The sequence below is a fragment of the Setaria viridis genome, chromosome 9 (genome assembly GCF_005286985.2).
Source record: "Setaria viridis chromosome 9, Setaria_viridis_v4.0, whole genome shotgun sequence".
Lineage (NCBI taxonomy): Eukaryota > Viridiplantae > Streptophyta > Magnoliopsida > Poales > Poaceae > Setaria > Setaria viridis.
In genome coordinates, this window is record NC_048271.2 from 17319581 (window position 1) to 17337694 (window position 18114).

At 50.6% G+C, this 18114-nt stretch overlaps 1 protein-coding gene and 1 pseudogene across 1 annotated transcript; both read left to right on the forward strand.

Moving 5' to 3' along the window:
* The first annotated feature begins 4351 nt into the window (after nucleotides 1–4351).
* LOC117835375 (E3 ubiquitin-protein ligase WAV3-like) lies at nucleotides 4352–6416 on the forward strand (annotated as a pseudogene).
* Nucleotides 6417–12372: 5956 nt separating this feature from the next.
* On the forward strand, nucleotides 12373–17374 carry LOC117836894 (E3 ubiquitin-protein ligase WAV3). The gene is made up of 2 exons (XM_034716415.2): nucleotides 12373–12819; nucleotides 15234–17374. The coding sequence occupies exons 1-2, from the start codon at nucleotides 12571–12573 to the stop codon at nucleotides 17121–17123; spliced, it is 2139 nt and encodes a 712-aa protein (XP_034572306.1). The 5' UTR covers nucleotides 12373–12570; the 3' UTR covers nucleotides 17124–17374.
* The last annotated feature ends 740 nt before the right edge of the window (nucleotides 17375–18114 follow it).

Genomic DNA, 18114 nt, shown 5'->3' on the forward strand with positions numbered 1-18114 from the left:
GTGGTGAATGGCTCGAGCAGAAGGAAGAAGACGGCGGATTTATAGGAGGGAAGTTAGTACCGGTTGGAGGATTCACCCGGTACTAAAGGCTGCACTAAAGGCCCTCAGGCACATTAGTACCGGGTGGAGACTCCACCTGGTACTGATGTGTAACCTTTAGTACTGGTTGGAGCCCTTAACCAGTACTAAAGGAGTCACGGGGGTTCCTGGGAAACTAGACATTAGACCTGATACTAATACTCACATTAGTACCGGGTCAAAAACGAACCAGTACTAAGGGTTAGGACCAATGCTCAATTTTCTGGTAGTGCTTACCCGCATGTCGGACGACGGCAAGGCCTTCGCGGAGCGTGCCGTGGAGTCCCTTGTTGCGAATGGCGCCACGGACATCAACAAGGGCCTCCAGGTGGCCTCTGAGGTGCTCGCCGACCGCCGCTACAGGAACACCGTGACCAGCGTCATCCTCCTCTCCGACGGGCAGGACACGTGCATCGGCCACCGGGACAGCTCGTGCCGCTTACGTTCAGGGCCGCCAGCAACCGTTCCGGGCCGATCCACACGTTCGGCTTCGGCACGGACCACGACGCGGCGGCGATGCACACCATCGCGGAGCTGACGTGCGGCACGTTCTCCTTCATCGAGACCTGGCGGTCATCCAGGACTCGTTCGCGCAGTGCATCGGCGGGCTCCTCTCGGTCGTCGTGCAGGATGCGCGCATCGCCATCGAGTGCGTGCACCCTGGCGTGCGCGTCCGGGAGCTCAAGTCCGGCCGCTACGAGAGCCGCATCGACGCCGACGGCCGCGCTGCGTCGGTGGACGTTGGCGAGCTCTACGCCGAGGAGGAGAGGCGCTTCCTGCTGTTCGTGGACGTGCCGGTGGCACAAGCTGGAGAAGACGCCACCCAGCTGGTCAAGGTGAGGTGCACAAACCGGGACGTCGCTGCCGGGCGCGAGGCCGACGTCGTCGGCGTGGACGCCATGGTCCAGAGGCCGGTTGAGGTGACCAACCCCAAGTGTCCGTGGAGGTGCAGCGGGAGCGCGCCCGCGTGGCCGCGGCCGAGGAAATCGCCGCGGCACGGGCAGCGGCCGAGCGAGGCGCTTTTGAGGAAGCCGGGACGATACTCCAACGCCAGCTCTATAGCTTGCGGAAGACCATGATGTCGATGGTTATGCAGTTGGGCGATGACGGTGAAGAGGACGAGATGCTCGAAAGGCTGGAGGAGGAGCTTGAAGAGCTCGGGGATTGCTTGGAGGACGGGGCGGAGTACGAGAGGACGGGGTGAAGAAATGCTTAGGTTAATTAGGTTGCTTTTGTGGTTTGCTTAGTTTGAAGTCTGGATGGTTTAGGTGCTTTGCTCTTTCGATTAGGTATTATTAATGAGATGAGAGAGGGATATATCAATCCAATTTATTAGTTGCTTCAATTTCAGTTGCCTCGGAATTTTTTTTGCGTACCTTTTTAAGTACATACGTAGGACGCACACAATCATACACACCACATGTACGTGTTTATACACACGCTAGAGAAGAGATTGAAGACTTCTGCAATTATTTGCATCACCGTATGTGCGTTGTTGGTGGTCCTTACCAACAAAATCCATGAATATCCAAACAAATTAAATCTGAGTTTAGAGAGAGACATCAATCCAATTTTTTAGTTGCTTCAGTTTCAGTTATTATGTCGGATTTTTTTTGCCTACAGTACTTGTGAAATTATTTGGTGGGGAAATTTTGAAGGAAATTTCCGATGCATCACTAAAAAAAGTTAATCCATACTCCCAAGCAACAAAATCTATGAATCTCCAAGCAAATCCGGCTAGGGACATAAATTTGATATATAGATATAAATAAGAAACATAGTACAAACGGTACAATTTTTTATATAATTAATGCTCACCTTCTCACACGTAGTCAACTGATGTCACCGAACTGGTTGGTAAGTAAGTTTAAGCTTTAGCTGCTGCAGTTGATAAAGTAGTCGCAAGCCCCTGCATGACCTGAACGACGATCCTATTTCAGCTGAAAAATAACCCTGAAGATTAATTTTTTCAGAGTTCCAGGGGTATACCCCCAGTCCGATTGCATTGCAAAAAGGACCACAAGATTCTGACTCATTTTACATCATGGAAGCACAAGTAACCCTTGCACAGAAACCTGACAGGCGTACACGCAGGCTGTCTGAGTTCTTAGTGCAGTTCAGAGCTCCCTCAATTAGTCTTGAGAGGCTGACAACAGACGCCTTACAACACTGCTAATTTAAGATAAACAGCACATTGGCCAGAACCACACTACTTGTTTACCCTTACCCAGGTCAGCTCCAGTGCGGCCAGAACCAGCCACATCCTCATTTTCTCTTAGAGGTGAACCTCCACACCTTCCATCAGCTCCCAGTCAGAGAGACTCTCTGGTCTTGACGCGCTGCCTCCAGCAAGGTGATCGACGCCTTGTACAGGTGCAGATGGCGAAAGGGACAGAGTTGCTCCCAATTCTTGAGGCTTTGACCATTGCGAGCATGGGATGCCACACCAGCTGCAAGTCCCGCCACCTGCCAGACTGAAAGCAAAAGGTGTTTCTAAGTTTCCATAAGCTCCACAGAGCAGCAGAGCTAAACCATTTAGCTAGAGACTCGAAACTAGAGAAACCAGGCAAGAACCCAGACGATTTTTAGATCATAGATTATCTCAAGTAGCAATCCTGTTACAAACCAGCAATTTACAACCAACAATATCTCCTGTCAATACATCCAATTAATATTTGATCTAAAGTTCACCCACAATTTCATTAACGTGCAATGTCAGACATTTTACAATCACAATCACAATGTGCTCTACTGTAAAATTTCTGTGGTCTGCACTGGGACATGCTTTCCAAGTCATTTCCAGAAGTTCTAGTCACAACAAATGCCTTCAAAGTCACTTGCAGAAGCTTTTGCAGAAGTGCTAGCGTTAGTTCCCTGTCAGGATGTGCAATTGCTGTGCCTCCTTCACCTGTGCAGCTGCATGTGTACTCTTTAGAGAAACCTGGGCAAGTAACAATTCCCAAACAAACGCCAGTTCCAGAAGAAGGTGACCGGGCGCGGCCCGGTGGCGTTCGTACTCCTCGTAGCCACCGGGCTGGCTACGAGGAGTACGAACGCCACACGCGCGTCGGCGTGGTGGCCGAGGGAGCGCCCGGGGTGCGGAGCTATTCGCTGCGTTGGAGCCGAGCGTGCGTCGTTGGCGCGTTTTTGTGCACGCCGCACCGAGAGGGGCGAAATTGCGATCCGGTCCATCTCCTGCGTGTCTACGCGGCATGCATCAAGGGCGGGTACGCACAGGACTTCTTTTCGAGCCGTCACGGCACGGCACGTCCACACCGATCTCCGGCATATATTCGTAGCCTCAAGGGCGTAAACAAATTAAAGCCCAATCTGAAGCGATCCCTAGGGCCTAGGCGCGTCACGATGGAGGACGCCGCCGTCCGCTATAGTTTTCAAATGGGCCGCCCGGCACTAGCCCGGCCCTAGCCTGATATGGCCCGACACTAATAGGCCCGGCAGTATTTAGGCCCGAAGTGTTTTCATGCCAGGCCGGGCTGGCATGTCGTGCCGAAGAGGCGGCCCAGGTTCGGCCCAAAGGCCTTTTATCGGGTCGGGCCAGCCCGCTGGCATGGCCGTGCTAGTGCCGGGCCCGGACCTAGCAGCGGTGGCGGGCGCCCCTTCGACCTCCAGTAGCCCCCCGCGGCGGTAGGTGCGGCCCCATGCTGCCCCTCGCGGCGGCCGCGCTTCCCGGCAGCCCCCCGGTGGCGGTAGCCGTGCCTCCAGGCGCCCCCCCCCCCCCCCCCGGCAGCCCCAACGGCGGTGGCCTCACCTCCAAGCGGCCCCTGCGGCGGCCCCCGAGGAGAGAAGATGAGAAGTGGATTGAGGAAGAGTGGAGGGAGGCGCCTCTAGTGCATCGAGAGAGAAGTGGAGCTGTGGAGGTGAGGTCGTGAGGAAGAGCAGGGGGAAGCGGGGAGCCGAGGAGGGGAACGCTGGCGGCGGGGGTCGCGGAGTGCCGTGTGGTCGAGGACTCGAGGTCGCTGGAGGCCTAGAGCGCAGCTTGCGCAGGGGAGGAGAGGGGAGTTGTGTGGGTGGGACGGAGGGAGGACGGCCTAGTGTGGGGATTGGGGAGAGATAGGGAGGGAAGGAAAAATAGTTTATATATTAGGGTTAGGAAATACAGGTCATTATCGGGCTAGCCCAAAATCGTGTGGTGCTCGTGCTGACCCAACATGCCGAGGAGGCAGCTCAGGCCCGGCACTATCATCGTGTCGGGCTAGCCCTGACACTGTTCACCTCGTGCCGGGCTTTTTAGTGTCGGGCCTCAGGCCGCCCAATGGGCCTGGCCCATTTGGAAAATATGGCCGCCGCCGACCCGTGCGCCATCTGCCTCAGCGACGTCGGCCGGGGCCAGGCCATCTTCACGGCCGAGTAACACACGTCTTCCACCACCGCTGCTTCTCCGCCAGCGTCGCGCACGGCCACCGGGACCGCCCGCTCTGCAAGGCCCCGTGGCGCGACCTGCCGGCCGTCGGCGGCGGCCCGCCGGTCCGCCGTCCTCCTCCTCCCGCAAGGCGACCGTCTTCTCATCATCATAACCATGGCCCGTACGACGACGACGACCCGCCGGTGGCGGATCAGACCGTCGAGACGTCGCGAGATGCGGGCGGGGAGGCGGCCGACCACGCGGTGGTGGCACTTAAGACGCACTGCGAGCGACCGGCCGTGGCCAGGGGCGCGTCCAGGGGCAGCTTCGCGGTGCTCCTGCACGCCGTGGCGCCGGGGGCGGCGGCCGCGACCGCGACTGCGACCGCGGGCGCGCGGCGCGGGCCGTTCGACCTCGTGACGGTGATCGACCTCAGCGGCAGCATGCGCGGCGAGAAGCTGCACCTGGTGAAGCAGGCCGTGGGGTTCGTCATCGACAACCTCGGCCCGACCGACCGCCTCAGCGTCGTCTCCTCGAACGACGCGACCCGCGTGGTCCGGCTCGCAAGCATGGAGGCCGACGGGAAGGCCTCGGCGAAGCGCGCCGTGGAGGCCCTCGCCGCGGGCGGCGGCACCAACATCGGCGAGGGCCTCCGCGTGGCCACCAGGGTGCTCGACGACCGCCGGCACGGGAACGCCGTCACCAGCGTCACCCTCCTCTCCGACGGGCGGGATGGGTACGTTCTGCGTTGGCACGTCGATCTCGTGCCACCTTCGTTCAGGGGCTCAGGGAACCGCACGGCGCCCATCCACACGTTCGGCTTCGGCACCGACCACACACAGTCGCGGAGGAGACGGGCGGCACGTTCTCCTTCGTCGAGAACCAGGCGGCCATCCAGACTCGTTCGCGCACTGCGTCGGCGGGCTCCTCTCGGTCGCCATGCAGGACGTGCGCGTCCCCGTGGCGTGCGTGCACCCGGGCGTGCGCGTCCTGGGCGTCAAGTCGGGCCGCTACGAGAACCGCGTCGACGCGGACCGCCGGGCCGCCTCGGTGGACGTCGGCGAGCTCTACGCGGACGAGGAGAGGCGCTTCTTGGTGTTCGTGCGCGTGCCGGCAGCCGAAGCTACGGAAGAGGTCACCCAACTGATCAAAGTGAGATGCTCGTACCGAGACGCGGTGAGAGGGTGCTGCGAAGACGTGGCCGGCGACGACGCCGTGGTGCTGAGGCCATTGTCCGAAGTGCCCGATGGCGACGCCGGACTGTCCATGGAAGTGGAGCGGGAGCGCGTCCGCGTGACAGCGACGGAGGACATAGCCGCCGCACGGGCGGCGGCCGAGCGCGGCGAGCACGCGGAGGCGGCGCGCATACTCGAGAACGGGCAGGAGGCCGTGCGGCACTCGGCGCCGGGGATGGCCGGGGACCCGACGTGTGCCGCGCTGGAGAACGAGCTGAGCGACCTCGCCGCCCGCGTGGCGAGCCGGAGGGAGTACGAGCAGACGGGCCGCGCGGCCATGCTGGCCGGCACGAGTTCGCACAGGCAGCAACGCACCTTGTCGGTGGCAGTGCGGCCGCCAACACACTTTGGACGTCCGGGCCGCGGTGCTGGACGTGGGTGTATACTCCGGCGAGGAGGCGGAGCTGCACCGCGGCCGTACGCGACTCCGGCGATGCAGAACATGGTGAACATTTTCGCGGAGCGCGCGCCAGCAGCAACATACGTCGTCGTCCCCGCCGCCGGCCAAGAGGATGCATTTACGATATGCAGAGTGATCAGCTAACTGATTTTGCCAGATTACAAGCTTGAGTAGTTTAATTTGCTGCTGCGACGATTGTCATAGTTCATCAGCGTTCGAGAAAGTTTTCGTCTTCTGACTTCTAGCATCGCCAGATTGGGACTTGTGAGGTCTCCTGCGCATCGCTAGGCCGTCCGCTGCTATTGTTTTGGTACTTCATTTTTTTCCGATATTGTTATGCTTTCGGTTTTTCGATATATAATTTCTTATATAATATTCGGTCGGGAAAATTCTGATGAAGTCCGCAACAAATTAAAAATAGGACTATGGATGCATCTTCCGAGTAAGGACTAAAAAAGTCCGTTTCCCCAAACGAGTCTAGATTATACTTTTTATATTTTCTAGACAACACCTATGGATTTTTTTTCAAAAAAAGTTCAAATAAAGTGTATTCACGGATGTAATTTTGTGCCAATTAACTAAAACTCTAGGGTGATATATTATCTATATACCAATAGTATGTCACTACCCCTAAAAATATATTTTATAATGGTCAACAAACTCAATCCCATTGTTAAGTCCTAGGTTTACAAGGTCAAGTGGACAACTAATGATCCACTTAATTGGATGTCAACAGGTTGGGATTCACAACTAAGGGAGCAATACGGCATAGTATGACACTAGTGTCATGCATGAGTTGGAGGTTGTGTGATGAGGAGGAAGCTATAATAACATAAAGAATTTCACACGTGGTGATCCTATGTGAGTGAGAAGAGGAATATGGATTGTGGGAGGTATATGAGTGACTCCCATGGCACAATTGTTGACCAAGTGTTACCTTGGGTTAGAAGTGCAATATGATGAGAGTGTTTAAAACATGACCATGCATGGTAACAAGTGATCCCAATGGCGCATGGTTGTTGACCTCACGCAAGTTGCATGGTGATATAAATGTGGTGCCATCCAAGGTATACAAGTGACATCAATGGTACAAATTTTGGCTATGGTTGACTTGGTGGTGCAACGTGGAATGTATGCAATTGCCTTTATGATAGGAACTCGTTGGGTTGAATCTTGATCTTTCGATGAGAGAAGGTGGATAACTTGATTTGGGAATGGAGATGACGTTCACGGCCCGACTACAACTATCCTAGGATGCTGCGCCTTAGCAACCGATACACCACCTCCAATGGTCGATGCGATCTTGTGGAGCACGATCAACCAAACCACTAGGGTAATTCCTGCAAGCAATCGAGGAACAAGTAAGAACAAGTAGAACAAGCAACTTAATTGAAAATATGGAGATATAACCAATCTGAACTCACAAAGTTGGGGTTCTGAATCGAGTAGAACGGATGGTCTAATCGACACACGCGTCTACAAGGAAGTAGCAATGGCTAAACTTTCAACAAAACAAAACTCAATCTGTTTGTGGCGGCTCTAATCCTTATTAATACCTAGAAGGACGTCCAAGGGGGTCCTGGTGTCGTGCTCCAACCCTAGGACACATTGTTATTAGACCCGACTTGATACAAGGCCCATCGGGCCTAAATAGGGTGACGCAGTACCGTAGGCAGAAAATATCTCTGGATCAATTTGACGATTGAGGCCACCTCAAAAAGGATATGACCATGAGTCTGAATCCATATGAAAATAAACTTCATAAGGATTCCAAGAAATACTTGAACACCCAAAACAGAATCCGGATGAGGTCGTGGTAGCCGTTGCAAGTTGGCGCAGTGCTGCAGACTGAATCCAGCCCCAAAACGTGTTGGATTTGGTCTCTTTCTTTCCTTGGGCCAAAAGTGACATGGTGGCCTGGTGGAGGACGTTGGGAATACTTGGGCTTGGCCCCCAATCAACTTCTTTGGTCCTTCATGCCTTCCATGTGTGTTTAACACTCTTTTTGATCCACGTATGTATTTCTGAAAATGACAATGAACACACATCATGGTGCAGCATCAATTTATCAAATGTATCAAAAGTTGCTAATGTGTTTGTATCCGAGCAGGTGATGTTCTCATCACTTTAGATGAAACAAATGCTTGTGCAAGCTACATGAGTTTCCCCAATGATATATGTTGTGACCATGTCGAAGCTAAAGGTGTGATATGGAATATGGTAACCATTATAACATAGAAATTATTGATCATACCCAAGTCTAAGGCAACATATGGAATTTATGAGGAGATACAGTTAGCCAACAAGATATGTATTTTCACTTGGCAAAAATAGTTGCAGCAAGGGTTGGTGACTGAGGGTAGAATACAAGGGCTAGGATAAAATGGTTAAGGATAAAGCTCTAACAACTGACTGAGGACAAAGTTTTTCCATGAGAAAGGAAAAGGGCATCCCATAATTCTTTAGGGGTCAGATGATTTATACCTTCTTATCTTACCACTTACTTATCTTTCTCCATGTACTTTTTACAAGTTTACAAATGGAGCTTACGAGCATGTGACTTTCATGCATATCTATCCGATTACTTACCCAAAAACTATAAACATTGTTTTTAGTAACAGATGGTCAGCAGAGAACCCATTGCTGGTTGTAGGCTTATATGTGGAAGTAGAGAGCAATGCTAGTTGGATGTTAGACCCATGTTGTAACTTTACAACAAAAGAGAGGAATTTGGGTAGTGTCACACTAGGTGGTGGCATGTGATCTAGAGACTATTGTAATGGCTTTTGTTGCCATAGGTACCAACCAAGGGCTAGTGAGAGGCACAATATGGAAGGTAATGGAGTCACTCCATTACTATTGGCGCTTGTTAATGACACACTTTTACCATTGTTTATCTTAAATAATGGCATGATTATAATACCATAACCATTGATAATGTTCATCGAGCCGTCGGGTCGTTTTTGCATATGTCTTGCATTTTGGAGGATATTCTATTTTCGTAGGAACGTAATTAGATGAGGCTCGAAATCAATGACGATCTAGAGAAAGATGAAGGCTAGAGGACCCAGAAAGGGCCTTGGCCGATCGGCCCAAGGAGCCTAAGCCAATCATCCCAGGGTTCCACGGCGCCCATTCGTGCTCATCTTTGATGAGCATTCCTCCAAAGAAGACTTAAGAGCTAAGTTCCAAAAGTTAAGGCAAGTTGATCTCGGGATCAAGATGAAGCAAGCAGAGTTTTGGAACACTATCAAGGACCATTATCATCACGAGGTTATCATCGAGCCAGGCACACATGCAAGTGAAAGAAGACTCCAGAAAATCAGAGAAGACTTGGGAGCGAAGGGAGGCGTGAGAGACCAAAAGGAAGGGCCTGGACCCACGCTAGCTGATCAGCCTACCCCTTTCCTGCGCCCCCTCAACTTCCCATTTCAACTACGACTTCCTCAGACTATAAATCCTCCATTCTCCATCATCATGGGCATCCATCGAATGTATTTATTGGCAAGTAGCAGAGAAGCAGAGGAGCTTGAAGGACACCATTCCGAAGAGCCGAGGGCCGTGCAGTTGTCTAGAGGATTAGCTTAGGCTAAGTCCTAGCCAACATGGTAACCCTATGTGGAAGAACTACATCAAAGTTTTGGAGCTAGGATCCCAGTGATGATCTGATGATGTACAATCATTCATGGTGAAGGAATGGATGTGTTTCCGGTTCTCTAGCGATCGAAGTGCCTCCTTTTATGATTTCAAGCTTTGTCGGGTTTGCCTATTTCAACCTATATAGATGATAGATTTCCTAGGGTGTTTCTATGGTTGTGGTGACTAGAATTGCATGCCTGATCTATCGATTAGTATGACATGTTCTTTATGTTCATACCCTTAGATTGCCTGTGTTGATAGGGGGATCGTGACAGGGTTTGCTTCCATGTAAAGTGGGGGTTTTCGGGAGTCTGGCTAGATGTGTATACTTAAAGAGGCTTTGAATGAGAATCATATCTATCTTGCTTTGCTATTTTGCTCAGAATTACAACATATGCATAGTCTAGGTTGCTCTAGATTGGTTATCTCTTGCTCATATCTGCTATGTGTTTGTACATTCGTTGTTCATGCTAGATTAGATCTGAACCCTTTATAAACTCGAATCATGTTTGCTAATGCTAGTTGAAATAGTTTTTACATTATAAGTTCCACGGATTGATAAATCTTGAGGGAATACTCTGAAGGAAGAGCTACAACTGATCTGTGCGCTTGCGGTTCATGAACTGGCATGCTAACTGCCCACAATTACTATTCCTAAGTTGGAATGTATGAGTGCCTCAAATGACACAGATGGCCACCACAATGTAATAATTATTGACTATCCTTAAGTTTGAGGCATGATGTGGAATCAGATGACCATGAATCATATACGCTCGATATAGAGTGCAGGAAAGTGACTCATATGACATAAATGACCATGCGTGATATAGGAATAACTTGGTGGCACAATTGTTGTACATGTTTGAGTCAACGCATGGGAAGTATGAGAGTGAATCAAATGTCACAAATGTTGATCATGCATGGTATATGTGTGATTGCGATAGCACAATGGTTAACCATGACTAAATTTAAGATGTGATGTGGAATTTGTGACCATGCATGTATAGGTGTGATCCCAATGACAAAATGACCATGCCTAATATAAAATATATGACTAGATAAAATGACACAAGGATCATGCACTAAGTCAATGGTGTGTTACTGAAAATATCAAATGGTAATTTCGGTGATATAGCTTTTTATGGCTTGTTATGGTCTTTAAGTTTTGGTTGTTGATGTTGTTTTGTTGGCTTTTTTTCTTCCGTTGCTTGCTCGCGTGATTTCGGTGATATAGCTTTTTTATGGCTTCTTGTGATCTTCACGTTTTGGTTGTTCTTGTTGTTTTGCTACGTTTTCTTCACGTTTTGGTTGTTGATGTTGTTTTGTTGGCTTTTTTTCTTCCGTTGCTTGCTCGCGTGATTTCGGTGATATAGCTTTTTTATGGCTTCTTGTGATCTTCACGTTTTGGTTGTTCTTGTTGTTTTGCTACGTTTTCTTCACGTTTTGGTTGTTGTTGTTGTTTTGCTAAGTATTTTTTTCATTACTTTCATGCGTGATTTTGGTGATATAGCTTTTTATGGCTTCTTGTGGTCTTCACGCTTTTATTTTTGCAGGTTATTTTATTAAGTGTTTTCCTTTCTCAATGCTTGTTCGCGTGATTTCAGTGATATAGCTTTTTGATGGCTTCTTGTGGTCTTCACATTTTTGTTGTTGCACGGTTATTTTGCTGAGTTTTTCCTTTTGCTGCTAGCATTCATGATTTCGGTGATATAGCTTTTTTGTGGGTTCTTGTGGCCTTCATATTTTTATTGTTGCAGTGGTTTTGAGTTTTTTCTTTTGTTCCTTGCCTACTATAGTTTGTAACCTCCTTCTTAAGTTGGTGTGTTTTTATTTCTTGCCTTCTTCCTTCTAATAAAACTTCGTAGCAAATCATTTGCCACCCTTTAGAAAAAAAAATATTCGGTGATACAGCTAGTAACCATTCATGAGATAAAACTTCGTAGCAAATCACTTGCCGCCCTTTAGGAAAAAATATTCGGTGATACAGCTGGTGACCATTCATGAGAAATAAAAGTACCAAATAGAAGATATATGATACAAGAGTATATTTATGGGAAGATATGATAACGGAACAAGATATTTATTAGGACTCAGCAAAACAGCGGCGGCGGGGTTGGTGAGCGAGGGCAAAAATTTAGAATTAGTGTAAGAGAGGCTAAAAATCAATCAGTTTCTTCTACGAGAGAAAGGTTAAAGGGAATGATTTATATTTTCCCATTCTACCCATATGACCTACCTCCTATTTACCTTTTAAAAATATATGTTTACAAGTTTACATATGGACATATATAGTCATTCAAATTGCAAGTATATATATGTGTGTGTGTCATCTTAGATAGTATATATTCTTACCATCTGTAGAGGTCTATATCATTTTTAGTCTAAACACAGCAATAGTAGCATCACAAAGAATTTAAATAAATAAGTAAAAAGATATGAAATTCCACGTAAATTTTCCGGTGAAATCCTTAGTTCCAAATTCCAATCAATACCTCAAAGATGCCAACAAGTTTTCATTACATAGAGAAAGAGCACAAATGTCATCTCCCAAAAAGCGCCCAAACGTCAGCAAAAAGAAATTCAACACCAAAAAACATTCCTACTCTTCAGAAGGGCAAAGTGGGAAGAACAAGTCAAAACACAACCCCACAGATTCCTCGTCCCCCTCGTTTCCCTCCTCCCTTATATCTCTCCCCTGCTTTCGCTCTCCTCACACCACTTCGCCGTAAAACCCAAACCCGTTCCACCCGGAAGGATTCCGCTCGGCGGCGAGCGGGACGGATCGATCCCCCAAACCATCCGCGCCGCCGGAGAAAGGCGGCGCCTTTCCTGCCTTGTGACAAGTTCTTCGGCGAATGATGACGGCGTGGGAGCGCGCCAGGCGCGCTCTCGCCACCAGGCTCTGCATGCGCTTCCCAGCGAGGCACGTGGCCGTCGAGGACGTGCCGCGTGGGCTGGAAGACGTGGTTGAGCCGTTCCCTGCGGCGGAGGAGGAGGCGGAAGAGGAGCAGCAGCAGGATGAGAGGGAGAAGTCGGTGGGCGTTGTGTCCCCTGCGCCGGCGTCCGCGCGGCGGGCGTCCAGGTCCGGGAGCCGGAGTTCCGCGGTGAGATCTCTTTCCCCCCTTGTTTCCGCCTTGCGTTTCCGTCAGGTGCCCATGGTGCATCAGATGCGCCACTCCTTCCATGATTTTGCGCAGGATCGCCTTGTTCTTGTCGTTCTTGTCGTCGATACGGGTTGCCTGCCGCGGGGATCGCTGTTGTGTTGAAACTTGAGAGAAATTCCCCGAGACGTGATTATGTTTCCAAGCTTACACAATAGAAATATCCGGGTTTTTCTTTCCAGTTTCCATTTCAGCCGTCTGAGGTTTACACTTCCCATATCTAAGAATTTTTTGCTGCATGCTTCTTCGTTTTCTTTTCTTTTTCTCCGGCCTGGATGCATGCTTGTTCTTCTCTGCTCTTATTTCACTATAAGATCAAACTTCTTCTTCATCTGAAATAGGATCACCTTTCAGGTCATGCCAGTGGTTTGGATTTATGTAAACAGAAAAACTCAGGAAAGATAAACGGTAGTTTGGAATGGTTTATTTTGTTACCTCATCATCACTGACTTTGCAGTTCTTATTGCTTGGGGAAACCGGTTGCTTGTCTTCCATTAATTCAAGCTTTCCCAGCTTTCGAACTCGTATTTTAGACTTTTTCTTATTCATTTTTCCCAGCTTTCATCGCTCCTTGAATTGATCTTGCATTCGTATATCTTATTCATTTTCCCCCGAAAGACTATCTTGTTCATGTTTGATTCCAGATTATTATCCATGGATTTTTTTTTACACATTATACTTAGCGTGTTGTGAACTAGTAAGACAAGCCAAGTAAGCAACCGGCCATTTAGGCAGTAGTTCTGGTGTTATTCTATTTCCAGGAGCCATCTGTGATCTGAAAATGAAAATTCGGCTGCTTGTTCTCTTGCATTCATATGTACCCAATTTCCTGAAAAGACTAATGAGTACCGGTCACAACTGTTGGGTATATTGTTATGAAGAAGCCTACTGTTTATATATTGTGTCCAGCCCAAGTTTTACTTTGACCAGTTGGGTGTTGCCATGTAGGAGATAAGCCTATATGACTTTTGAATCCTATGCCGTTGACATCATTCTGCTGAGCAAAGCACCCAAACCGTGTTGCAATATGGGTAGTATGCTATTAGGTATATTATGTTTTGCTATTCTCTGGTGGATGTTTGGAAATAAAGTTAGAGGCAGTAATATTTTGCAGAGAAGAGATGCATATTTTTTTTAAAAATAAAGATTTCATTCAGCAATCAAATCCATATGAAACTCCACCTTTGCAAACATCAACTTACTTTATGATTTGAGAGATCATATCTTTCATATGTTCTGACAAATATGCTTCTTGAAAGCTTAGAAGAACTGTTTCAAATATCTTCTGAAACATGCATGGTTGCAACTCTCAAGCTTGGCCCTCTGAGAAATCCATAGTATATGTATATGATGCATCACACCTTTCTCCCATGTGATAGGTATCTTTCAGAAAAGGAAAGAGCTGAATAATGGAAGGATGCACTGGTAGATAGCTCTGGCTGATGTGTCTCAGTGTCTGCACTTCACTGTTTTTTTTGGGGGTTGAGGACACATCTAATTTGAATTTGTGTTGCGTTTTGGATAAATCCCAGCCTATTAATATACCTGGCTCATGCTTGGTGCTCTTTTATTTTTGATAGAAAACTGTGCATAATTTCTTTTTCTTTTTCTTTTTGCTGGGTACGGTGCGGGAGTTCCCTGCAGAAAATTTTATGTAAAGCAAAAGAAATAGAAGATTAGATTGCTTGAATATAGGATAAAAACAGAAGAAAAGAATGCTTTATGGATGGTTTAGTTAACTTGATTGATTGCTGGGAACCGTGCGGGAGTTCTCCTCGTTTACTGATGTTGTTCATTTACAGAAATAGCATCTGACAGTGTTGTTACTTATTACTAGTCTTGTTGCTGCTATTTGTAAGGTCACCGTCCCTCATTCCAGAGCTTTGTCAATAAGTTTTGATTCTTATTTGCCAACTTGAAGTCGATACATGCTGATAAGAAGTTGATAGGTATTACATGCTAGTCTGCATTGATATTTCTTTTATGTCATTAAACTTCATTATGCAACTCGTTGATTCTGACGTCATTGCTGGCGTGAAGAGTCAGAGTTTGCTTCTCATATTGTTCTTTGCAATCACAAATCATCTATATTTTTGCCATTGTTTGATGGAGGCGTTGTGCATCTGTATTCATGCTTGCATAAATCTCTTACAGAGTCGTTCAGATGATTTCCTGTGTGTTATATGCTTAAGAAAGTATTGTGATTCCTGTTCTCAGGATATCTTGCGCTTCACTGTGAAATTTATTTGCTTATCAAGTGTTGAATTGTTGCCCACCACGCATCTTGATCTCTGTAATGTAGTCTGTGCAAGCTAGAAGTAGCCATTTTCTAACTTTGTCAGTTTTCTTTATTTCAGAAGATATGTGCCATTTGCCTCGGTGCCATGAAGTCCGGTCAAGGCCAAGCTTTGTTCACTGCTGAATGCTCCCACAAGTTCCATTTCCACTGCATCTCTTCAAATGTGCAGCACGGCAACAAAGTCTGCCCTATCTGCCGTGCTTTATGGAAGGAGCTGCCTTTCCAGGGACCTCTGATTTCAGATGCTGCTCATGGGACAGCCAGAGTAAACCCATCCAGGTGGGCCCAGGCGGGCATGTTATCTGCCAATCCGCTGGACGAGCTCCCAGTCTTCCGCACTCCGGAGTCTGCAGTTTTTGATGACGATGAGCAGATAAATCCTCCGTCCGAAAGCCATGATGGGGATGAGACTCCTGCTTCACTTGAGATCACGACACACACTGAATTCCCAGCCGTTCAAGAGACCGTGGCACAGGAGAACTTTGCCATCTTGATCCACCTGAAGGCTCCGCCTGCGTCGGCGTCGATTGGCACCCGCGCGCCGCTGGACCTGGTGACCGTGCTTGACGTGAGCGGGAGCATGGCGGGCACCAAGCTTGGGCTCCTGAAGCGCGCCATGAGGTTCTTGATCCAGAACCTTCGCCCTATCGACCGGCTCTCCGTCATCGCCTTCTCCACGTCGGCTTGGAGGCTGTTCCCGCTCCGGAAGATGACTGAGTTCGGACAGGACCAGTCGCTGCAGGCTATCAGCTCCCTTGTCGCCAATGGTGGCACCAACATTGCTGAAGGGCTGTGGAAAGCTGCCAGGGTGATGGAGGACAGGCAGGCGAGTAACCCCGTGTCCAGCATCATCATCCTCTCGGACGGCGTGGACACCCACACCCTCCCGCATGCACCGCGGAACGGCCCGCCGCTGGACTACGGGCGGCTCGTCCCACGCTCGATCCTCCCCGGGAGCGGCCACCACGTGCCGATCCACGCCTTCGGCTTCGGCTTGGACCATGACTCGAGGGCGATGCATGCCCTCTCCGAGATGTCCAGGGGCACGTTCTCGTTCATCGACGACGCCGTGGGCTCCTCGATCCAGGACGCGTTCGCGCAGTGCATGGGAGGCCTCCTCAGCGTGGTGGTGCAGGAGGCGCAGCTGAGCATCGAGTGCGCCGGCGAAGGCGTGCTGGTGACGTCCATCAAGTCCGGCGGCTACGCCAGTGGAGTGGATGGCAACGGGCGCGGCGGGTTCGTCGACATCGACCACCTCTACGCCGACGAGGAAAAGGACTTCCTGGTCACCGTGCGCGTCCCGGCCGCGCACGGGGACACCGAGCTGATCCGGGCAAGCTGCGAATACCGCGACGCGGTCTCCGGGGAGACCGTCCAGGTGGTGGGCGACCTGGTGACCGTCCCTCGCCCGCCGGGCCCCGTGACCGCGGCGATGTCGCTGCAGGTGGAGCGCGAGTGGCACCGCGTCCACGCCACGGAGGACATGGCCGCGGCGCGGGCCGCCGCGGAGGAGCACGACTACGAGCGCGCCGCGTCAATCCTGGAGTCCCGCCGCCTGGCGTTGGAGTCGCACGCGCCGCTGTCCTCGGACAGGCAGACGCAGGCGCTGGTGGCGGAGCTGCGGGAGATGCAGGAGCGCGCGCTCAACTCCCAGAGGTACAACGAGTCCGGCCGCGCCTACATGCTGTCCGGCCTGAGTTCCCACTCGTTCCAGCGCGCCACGGCGCGCGGCGACTCGACGGAGCTCACGGGCCTCGTCCACACCTACCAGACGCCGTCCATGGTCGACATGCTGCACCGCTCCCAGGCGCTCCTGCCGGAGGTCGTCGTGGCGCTGAACCGGTCCCCGACGATCGCGCTGTCGCGCAACCCACCGCCCCCCGTCGTGCAACGCAGTGTCCGGCCGTCGTTCAGGGCGACCAAGTCCTTCACCGGGCGGTCATCGTGATTCAGGTTTGCTGCTCCATTGGCATTGCATGCAGGCGGTGGCCTGATGGCGTCTTGACTCTTGAGGTAGCAGTAGCTAGCTAGGAGGGAGGAGAGAAGAAAACCATTATTTCGTTTCTTTGATACTGTTTGTTATTGCAGGGAGGATTGCTTTGTACTGTTGTCTGGTCGTTGATTAATTAATCTTGTGACTCTTGTGAGACATGCTTTGGAGTTTGGCCATGGATGATGTAGCTGGTGTTTCAGTGTTTATATGTGCGTGTCGTTCCGTAGTCTTTTTCACGCGGTTATTTCAACTTGCGAGCTAGCACATGCCACATTGCCACTCGTATTCGATCCTGAGATCCTACAGGGGGCTGCTGGCCGATTGGCTACGCCGTGGAGGACGAGAGGCCCGCAACAGGGTCAAAAGCTCTCTGCAACGAGGAAGACGATGGTGGAGGGGAAGGACTTGATCGACCGTGGCGAGCTCGCGCCGTGGGCTCAAATGGGCCGCTCGACCGCTTGCTCTGTGGCCTGTGAGAGGAGTTTGGCAGGGTCGCCGTTGGATCGCAGCGGGACGACGCAGATGAGTGACTGCAGAGTAGAATCAGTGCCTGTCCTGACAGCTGGCTTTTAGCTTTTGCAGCAAAAATGGCAGCCTTCTGAAAGCTGGCTTTTCTCAAAGCTGGGGTCGTTCAGCAACCTAGCTTTTTAGATATTGAGGTGGACGGTCTGTCCGGTGGGATCCACCGGTCATCCTTATCTTCAACCTTCTCTCGTGCTGCGCCCGAGCTCTCCCCCTGCTCATCCGCTGCCCCACGCCCTGCTCCTGCCACGTGGGAGCACGGCGACAGCCAGGAGCGGACCGCCGGCCAGGAGCACAGCGGGCGGCGCCACCTCGCTGATGTATCTCTTATGCATCTGCCTCCCATGGCACGCTCCCCACCCCCCGCGCTCCTCCGTGCCGGTCGGGAACCGCAGCCTGGAGCTCGCCTCACCACCGTCCCCTC